Here is a 10002-nt window from a genome sequence, read left to right as displayed (position 1 = left end):
TTTCCTGACTGAATAGTCTTTACACGAAATGTTTTATTTTTTTATTGATGAAACACGTATGTGAGTGTGGGCTGCTGTTACCCCTTGTGCATACTAAATCTTGAAATTCTTCATGTCCTTTGAATGAAAGGCCTTGCTCCGCTTGTGTGAAAAAAAAATGCTCCCGTTTTTCGTCATTTTGTTACAGCCTATCAAAGACTTGCTGATCGTGTTTTCTAGACTCGATATATATGGGCTTTTCAATCAGCGCGGGCGCGCGCGCGCATTCATCTCGGATGAGTAGATCCAGCTCGACTAATCTACTACACGGCCGCGTTTGAAAAACCGATTTATCCTGGGTGAGTTTCACTGGCATTAACTCATCCAAGATGAGGCATCTGATCACGGATGAGTTAAGCGACATGCGGGAAATACCCCCCAGGTCAATTAGAATGAATTCAAAAGAAGTTAATTAGTACCAAAAACAGGACACTAATTAGGAAAAGGGTTAGAATGAAAACCTGCAGCAACTGTGACCCCCCAGGACCGGATTTTGAGCGCCCTGTCTTAATTGTTTCTTTTTTCCTTAATGAGGAGCTAAACAATAATGAAATACAAAATGAATCAAAACAACTGGTGTCCATCATACAATCAGGGCCGGATTTTCCTATAGGCTAACTAGGCTTCAGCCTAGGGCCTCAAGATCAAGAGGGGCCTACATTCAAATTGTTAGCAAAATTTTATTATCTCTCATGTAATTTACAAACTTAAAAATGGAAGGTGAAAGGGCCTCATAAGTGGAATAGCCTAGGGCCTCTTTTCATATAAATCCGGCCCTGCATACAATATGTGAAAATAAAGAAGGGTGAGGGTCTCAGGAATGTTGATCTGCTCAGGACTCCAAAACATTTGTCCAGAGCTCTTAGAAAAGAGAAAATCCACAATTTCAGAAATGTCTGCTATTGCACAATGAGAGCAGCAACAAGCCACGAAATTAAAGAACGAGTTTAATGAACAACGAGACTCGGCGCCTGATTAACTGACTGGTTGGAGTTTGAGGCCCTGACTTAAGTGGTCTTCTGTTGGCTCACTCAGTTCAAATCTCATTTGTGTTTATGGAGAGAAATGAAGCAATTCAGAGGAACAAATCTTAGAAAAAGAAGTCAACTAAAATAAATTTAAAACAAGTTGGAAAAACATGGTCTCTAATTAAGAAAAGGGTTAGAATGAAAACCTGCAGCCGCTGTGGTCCTCCAGGACTGGAGATGGGGACCCCTGCACTAAACGACCTGAACAATTTGAACAACAGACAATGGGATGTTGGGATATTGTATGCAGATATTATTTGTATGCACCACGTTGTTCATTCTGATTTTCTGTGAAGCGCTTTCAGCATAAGAGAGGTGCTTTATAAATAAAATGTGTTATCATTTTGTCTCAAGAAGAATGTCAGATATTTTAAAATTTGTACCTACGAGTTCAATGTGACATGTAAAGAGATGTGCAGAAGGCTATTTTGAGAGATTTGAAAATGTTATGATGACATCAAGACCCGAATTTCAGCAGAACCCCAAATGTAAAGCCAGTGATTTGGTGATGTGCTGAATCTCCGAATGTCGCTTTGTCTCGGCTGCGGTGCGCACGGATGCTCTTTCTTCATTCTCAACTGAGACAAACAGCCCGCGCTTCCTTGGAGACGTGACTGTGTCGTCTCACCCGGGGGATTGCGGTGATTCCCCTCGGCTCACTGGCCGCCTCACGTTGCGTCTCTCCTGGAGGACGCGCCGCTGCCGGGCTCGACGCAGACAGCCTCCCTGACCCAGATCGCGTTACGAGCGCATCCCTTTGGTAAAGCCAAGCCAACCCGCCTCAAACTCCCCGACCCCCCAAAGGGGGTCCAGACAAAGCAAACACGCCCTTTGTATTCAGCATTATAGGACTCGACTGAGCCACGCCCCTCAGGGCTCGTTCTCCGCCCCGCACAGCGCCACCCTGCAGCGCCCTCTGCTGGCGCTCCCGCTGCTGCTCGCGCGCATATTGTCACTGCGGCGTGTTCAACTACAAAGGCGCTTCATTGTCAGGAAGGAGCTGATCTTCTAGAGAGACGAGCCGGCGGCATGATTTATGAATGAACGAATGCTTACGCCACTCGTCCGCCCGCCCGCCCAACAAAGTAAGACGCAGCGCAGCCACCTCCTCCTGCGCACCCCCCTCCTCCCCGTCCGCCCCTCGCTCGGAGACGGCTGCCTGCACTGCAGCACTGGTGGACAGCAGGAATCGGCGAATCTGCCTCGGACATCCTCTGCATGACCATCACAAAGGTAGGCAGGCGCCGAGCATGTGCTTCAGCCCGCTCCGACTCCTTAGGGACATCGCGCCCCCGGTGACTGCAAAAGGGGCGCCTATTAGCAAGTGTGCTGCTTAGTCGCCTCGAAGTGACCAGAAAAGGGACATTTAAGGAAATAAATCTAAAAGAAAAAACACTTCACCATCACCTTTTGCTGCTCTTGTTTCTGTTTTACTTTTTGATAAAAAAACAAAAACTGCAGTGTGTTCCCCGTGTGCCAAGTTCAGTTCCTGTTCGGCCGCACGCGATTTCTTGCATGGAGTTTTTTAGGCGTTTTATTTTAATACTGAGCACGGTCACCAACTTACTTTATTTTTCTTGCTGTTTGGTCTCCGACTTGCGGGTGGCACCTTTAGCGCGAGCTCATCTACCGAAGCCCCCCTCTTGTCTGTTGTCTCCGTGACGGGCCGGCGGACTGTCTTATCGCACCTGTGAGCGCCCGCGGGCGGCGGTGGCGCAAGGCGACTTCTCAGGTGTCGCAGGTGTGCGTGTCACCGATCTGTGAGAGAGTGACACCGTGAGCGGACTGCAGCGGGGCTCCGTCGGCGTTACTTTACTACTAGAGTTACTACTGGGGGCTTTGCAATGGAGCGGCGTCTCGTCCAGGGCGGGCTGTCATCATGTGATGGCTGACTGGACGTGTTTGGAAAATCGTCGGATTGTCGATGTTGTTAACTGGCCTGTAAAGCGTCAGCTCCTCGGGTCTGGCTGTGCAAAGTGTTTGTGTTCTCCTGGTGCTCTCTTGTGGGGATTTAAACTCAGCACCCGAAACGTATAACGATATACTGACTGAAAGCCTGGCCAGGATTGAGTGCTCTTGCCTGCTGATGAATGTGCCCCCCATCCAGTGTAGGTGTGTTTCAAAATGTCATCACCTCTAATGGCGACCCCCGGCCCCAAAGTCCAGAGCTCCTAAGTTGTACTTTAAACTGCCGTCTGATCCTGGGGCAGCATAGGCAAACATGACGTGTCGGCGCTGAATATACTGAATACTCACCAGGCAGGTGTTATTATTTATTTAATTTATTTATTTACCGACCTTCTGTAAAATGCTAAATTGCCCCCTTCGGGATACATGACGTCATTTCTAATAATTTGTCCAGGGAATGCGCTGAGGTCTCCGGTGTGTGTGTGTGTGCCGTGGTGTGCGTCTTCAGAGCCCTTCACTTTCTGCCCACTTTACTGTGTTGTCGATCTCATTTTAAATTGATGCATTTGCCATTTTGCCCACTAGTCCGCCCCCAATAACCCATAATGACAAAGCGAGGGTGTGTTTTTTCAAGAAAGGTTTGCAGATTTATTCAAAATCCTCCGTGTGTCCCCCACGGTGACCGCTGACATCTGAAATGACTCGCGGAGCGTCACTACGGAAGTCGGACGTGGAGTTTTATTTTTATGATTCTCGGCAGCTGCTTTCCATAGTAAATGCAATTCCGCGGAATTTGTCCATGTGCTTCCTTATTAGTACTGATGTGTAAAAAAACAAAACGTAGAATAAAAACATATTTCTGGTCCACGCAAATTGTTAGTAGGACAGAGTCAACCTCTGCTTTTTATATAGCGCCTTTCCACCGTGCACGCCGCCCCAAGCGGAGTTGTTTCCACTTTTCCACACCGTGCGCACCGACAGGTGAAATGCCTCGCTCAGGATTTACGCAGTCAGTCAGTCGGTCGGTATTGGGATTTGTCCTTCTGACATTATATAGCGCCTTTCCGCACTGATTGCTCACCCAATGCTCTCTTTTAATACTTGATCTGCTATCAGTTTTCTACACCTTAAACGCCGACAGCTGAAATAATTCACTCAGGGTCACGCAGAGACTCATTCCTGAGATTCACCCTTCTGACATTATATAGCGCCTTTCCGCAGTGTTCGCTCACCCAAGGCTCTCTTTTAATAGATGAGTTTATTCAAACAGGCTTTACAGATATAGCGCCCTTCACATTGAGTACTGCCCCTTGAGCTTTATTAAAGTAGGCTTTATGTATGTAGCGCCTTTCACAATGTGCGCTACCCCACCAGGTGTATTTGTATAGCGCCTTTGACAATGAGTACTGTCTCCAGAGCCCTCCTCCTGCTGGTTTTGCTTAAATACCGCCGTTCACAATGAGTTCAGCTCAAGGAGTTGTATATAATGACATTAGATTTATATAACACCTTTCATGATGCACACTACCCCACCAGCTTTATTCAGACAGAACTTTATGTTTATAGCACTTTTGACAACATGTACTGCCCCCAGTGCCCTCCCCAGGCTGGTTTTGCTTATGTAGCACCTTTCAGAATGAGTACAGCCGAAGTAGTCGTATTTAATGAGACTGGATTTATATAGCGCCTTTCACAATGCACACTACCCCACCAGCTTTATTTACTCAGAACTTTATTTATATAGCTCCTTTGACAATGAGTACTGCCCCCAGAGCCCCTCTAAGGCTGGCGTTGCTTATATATCACCTTTCACAATGAGTAGAGCCCAAGGAGTCATACTTAATGAGATTGGATTTATATAGCGCCTTTCACAATGAGTACTGCCCTTTGAGATTTATTGACACAAGCCTTACTAATATAAAGCCTTTCACCATGTGTGCTGCGTCACTAGCTTTATTCAATCAGGACTTTATTATTATTATTTAGCACCTTTGACAATGAGTATAGCCCAAGGAGTTTTATTTAACGAGATTGGATTTATATAGTGCCTTTTATAATGCACATTGCCCCACCAGCTTTATTCAGCAAGAACTTTATTTATATAGTTGACAACATGTACTGTCCCCAGAGCCCTCCCCAGGAAGGTTTTGCTTATATAGCACCTTTCACAATGATTACTGCCCCTTGAGCTTTATTGATGTGGGCTTTATGTATATAGCGCCTTTCACAATGCGCACTATCCCACCAGCTTTATTTACTCAGAATTTTTATTTATATAGCACCTTTTAATAATGAGTACTGCCTCTGGAGCCTTCCTCAGGTTGGTTTTGCTTATATAGCACCTTTCACAATGAATACTGCCCTTCGAGCTTTACTGAAGAAGGCTTTACGTATACATGTAGTGATTTTACAATGAGCACTGCATCACAGCTTTATTCATTCAGAACTTTATTTATATACTTACTGCTGCTGGATCCTTCCTGGTTGGTTTTGGTTATATAGCGCCTTTCACAATGAGTATAGTCCAAGGAGTTTTGTTAAATGAGATTAGATTTATATAGTGCCTTTCACAATTAATAATGCCCTCTGCGCTTTATTGAAGTAGGATTTATGTATGTAGTGCCTTAACAATGAGCACTGTCTCATGAGTCCTCCTCATTTTGTTTTTACTTATATAGCACCTTTCACAATGACTACAGCCCAAGGAGTTTAATTTAATGAGATAGGATTTATATAGTGCATTGCCCCATCAGCTTTATTTAGTCAGAACTTTATTTATATAATTGACAACATATACTGTCCCCAGAGCCCTCCTCAGATTGATTTTATTTATATAGCGCCTTTCACATTGAGTACTGCCCCCTTGAGCTTTATTGAAATAGGCTTTATGTATATAGCACCATTACAATGAGCTCTGCATTACTAGCTTTATTCAGCTTATTTATATAGCGCCTTTGACAATGAGTACTGCCTCCGGAGCCTTCCTCAGATTGGTTTTACTTATATAGCGCCTTTCACAGTGACTACTGCCCCTTAAGCTTTAGTGAAGTAGGGTTTATATATATATAATGCCTTTCATAATGCAGCCCTTATATATGGTTGAAAATAGTTTTACCGTCAAATAATGCAAAGAGTACGCAACACGTGTTTCGCCCTAATTCTGGGCTCATCAGGCGTACACACTCACTGCACCCCCTTTTCGGGAATCGAACCTCGGACGTCAGCACTAGAGGCAAAGCCCCTAACGTTGCGCCATGGCGTGTGGTTCGTTCATTTGACAGCCATGATCTGGTTCTCGCAACTGAAAGAGGGCACCGTGGCAGATGTTAGCCGACTTGCTGACCAACCACAAGCGTTACCTGGTAGGTAACCACCCATACAGTCAGATTGTGATTCAGACTACGAATGCCATGAATATATATATATATATATATATATATATATATATACATACAGTGGTTTATACTGTCAGTCTGTCACAAATGCTAACAGCCGCTCAGTTTCCGAGTAGTCAACAGGAGGACTGCCAGAGAGTCCCCAAGGAGGACACCAACAATGGAGGTCGAGGAGTGACAGAGTGAGAAGGACAAGGACGATTCAGACATGGATGATGCAGGGCTGAGGGCAATGACAGGTAAAGGTGGAGGGAGTGAAGTTCCAGAAGGGGGCGCTACAGATCCTTTGTCGGAGCAGGGGCGCTGGCATGTGTGTCACTTGGAGTCCCTGGGTGACACCGTCACTTTTTCCAGTCAGGCATATTTGAATGACTCCAGGTGTGAAAGGATGAGCCCTAGAAGGTCGCTTGTCCTTGTCCACACTGTTAGACGTCCCCTGAACTCCTTCATTTGAATGCCAAGTCCTGTGCCCTTTGTGTGGTGAGGTGGGTGTCGGGCCCCCCCACTGAGCACAGAGTTTCTCTTCCTCCTCTCTCGTTTATCTTTTCTATTTCATTATCTGTTTGTCTGCCTGCATCTCCTGCCTGAGCGTCTCTTGACCTTCACGTGTCTTCGGTTTGGGTGATAAAACTTGCGGAAACGCACTGGACGAGACAAAAAGACACAGCAGCTGGGCAGCTGCCTGCCTGGCACTTGGAGTTTTGTGGAGAGTCACCTGCACCCTCAGATGAACAGGAAATGAAGTGGAGTCCATGTCTGCCATGTAAACCCAGCAAACCACCCATAGGGTGGACAGAGTGATGGCAGCTGTCATGTCAGCCGGGTGACTTGTGGCACAGGGGAAGGAGCTGGATGTCATGGGGAGGCTTGATCTCGAGCTAGAAGGCCCCAACTTGTCTGTAGAATATCAGCCAGTCCAGACCCTGAGAGCAGACGGGCACCAGACGGGTGCTCTCAAACCTAAAACTGTTCTGCATATTCAGAATGATGAGATATGGTGGTCTAGGTCTCCCATGGGGTGCCACCTGCTCACCATGTAGTCCCATCGAGACCGTGTGTGAATCCCAGTGGGTGAATTGTTATTGAAAGCCAGGTGTCCATGTTCTCTGTCCTTGGACCCCTGGTAGTGGCGCCACCCAATCCTAGGCTGTAGGCTATGGGCACTCGGTTAAAGAGAGATGCCCAACAATGGAAAGATCCCCACTGGCTGGCAAGCTGGCTCAAGCAGTTAGAATGTGGTGGGCAGTGCTGCAGGACACAGTGGCCAAAATGTAGTTGGTGCCTGGCGTGGCAACCATAAAACCCTCTGGCGAACTCAAGACGTTAAGGAAGCTGTAGGCCTAAAATAAGAGGGTATCAGGATTGGACTAGGAGGCATTGGTGGGTCAGGAAGGTAGCATTACTGTGGTAGTGGCCTGGGTGTGGGCAGGTCATCGAGAACAACTCAGGGAGGCTCTGCTGGACCAGTTGGTGACACAGGAAGGGCAGGTGGGACGTCACATATGCCAAGGACCTCCGGAACTGGCGAAGGGGTGAGAGGTGGCCAGAAAGAGAGGGGACTTGTTTGGTGCTGGAAGTTAGGGGTCCGGTGAGAAGATCCACGAGGATCACCCAGAGGAATGTGGAATATAATATACAGCAACACACTATAACATAATATAATGCAATATATAACATCCATCCATCCATTTTCTAACCCGCTATATCCTAACTACAGGGTCACGGGGGTCAGCCGGAGCCAATCCCAGCCAACACAGGGCGCCAGGCAGGAAACAAACCCTGGGCAGGGTGCCAGCCCACCATAGTGTACAATACAATACAATTTATTTTTGTATAGCCTAAAATCACACAAGAAGTGCCGCAATGGGCTTATATGATAACATATAACACGATACACTCCATAAAATATAATATGAAACAACATTTAATATAGAAAATACAGTAACGTGATATAAACACAGACAATAATATGTAATTTAGCAAAAGATAAAACATCATACCATATACTGTAACATAACACATGTAACATCATGACGTACAATATAACAAAATACTGTATATAACATAGCATAATATATAATCTAATGTAATATAACATAACATATGACATATAACTTAATACACCTTAACTTATAATTTAACAACAAATGGCATAACGGATCATATTACACAAACCATAATATGTAACATAACACAACATAATATATAATACAGCATAACATGGCACAACATAACATAACATATAATATAGCAGAATGTATTACACAAGCCATAATATGTAACCTAACGCAACATAATAAGTAAAATAGCATAATATTTTTAACATAAGATATAACACAACATAATGCAGCATATGACATAGCATAACATAGTATAACATAATATATACAATAGTAGGTTTCTTTATTTCGCCTTATACAGTTTCTTGCATTAGGAATTTGTTAGTTTTCGCATACCCCTTGGGGTCAGAGCGCAGGGTCAGCCATTGTACAGTGCAGATAACATATATAATATAACGTATAACACAAATAATTTAACATGACATAACGTATACCATAATATAACATAACCTATGATATAACATAGCATAACATATCATACAACGCAGAAGGCTAGGGGGCGCCAGTGAGCCCCAGTCCCAGGTTCAAATAAAGTGTTGTTTATTACCAGAATTCCTTGTACACAATAAACCGGTCGTTTCCTTCCTTTCTCTCTATCGCTCTCACACTCTCTCTTTTCCCACCACACTAATCCCCCCCCCCCCAGTTGAGTGCTGCCCACCTTCCTCCCAGCTCTAACTCCTCTAGACATGGCATTGAGGCCCCCTGTATTGAGGACCCGGGAGTAGATCCAGCAACGTGACGTAGCCAGTTGGAAGCACTTCCGGGTTAGGAGAAGGCCAAGGAGATCCTAACCCTGGCAGCACCCCCCTATCGTCCGACAGCGATCCCCCACAGGGTTGCAATGCCCATACAGGCCTGTGGGCATCCAAACTGGGACTCTGTATGAGGGACTGGAGTTGGGGACCCCTGTTCTATGGGGTTTAATTCCTGGCCACTCAAGGACACTCTGAGACTTGTCCCAAAACCCCTCCAGTATTTGTATGTTTCATGTCATTGTCATGTGACCTGTCGACCCAGTCTGAGGTGGTGGTCACACTGGAGCAGGTTGTCTTCAAGGACCCCTCTGCATCCTCCCTTCAATTCTGACCGGTCTTGCTGTCCTCCATCACCACCATGGGGGTGGTCTTAGGTAGGTAATGAGCAGTTCCTGGTCTTCTCCAGACATTGGGCTTGTTTGCCCAAAGAGTTTCATTGTTGGCTCATCAGACCAGACAGTCTCAGTCCTCGTGTTGTCTGTCGTGAGTGGTCTCTGTCTGGCCGCCCTACCGTAAACACCTCATCAATGGAGTGCCCCTGATGTGGTTGTCCTACTGACAGGCTCTACCATCTCAGCAGGTTACTTTTTGAAGCTTGGTTAGAGTGGCCTTTGGGTTGTTAGTCACCTCTGTGACCAAGGCACGTTTGGCTGGATGGACAACTCTAGGAAGAGTCCTGGTGGTCCCAACCTTCTTCCATTTGTCAACGCTTGAGGCCATTTAGTACACAGGAACCTTCAAAGCATTAGAAATG

General features: G+C 45.8%; 1 protein-coding gene across 1 annotated transcript in view; it reads left to right on the top strand.

Moving 5' to 3' along the window:
• Positions 1 to 1993: 1993 nt before the first annotated feature.
• Positions 1994 to 10002, top strand: part of coro2aa (coronin 2Aa) — a 174176-nt gene continuing 166167 nt past the window's right edge. The window contains exon 1 of the mRNA XM_028805871.2: positions 1994 to 2300. Within this exon, the coding sequence (XP_028661704.1) occupies positions 2286 to 2300 (15 nt within the window). The 5' untranslated portion in view covers positions 1994 to 2285. The remainder of the gene's footprint in view (positions 2301 to 10002) is intronic.

Source organism: Erpetoichthys calabaricus, chromosome 7 (assembly GCF_900747795.2).
Source record: "Erpetoichthys calabaricus chromosome 7, fErpCal1.3, whole genome shotgun sequence".
NCBI classification, from domain to species: domain Eukaryota; kingdom Metazoa; phylum Chordata; class Cladistia; order Polypteriformes; family Polypteridae; genus Erpetoichthys; species Erpetoichthys calabaricus.
The sequence above is the reverse complement of the archived record's forward strand: the minus strand, read 5'-3'. Positions and strand labels throughout refer to the sequence as shown.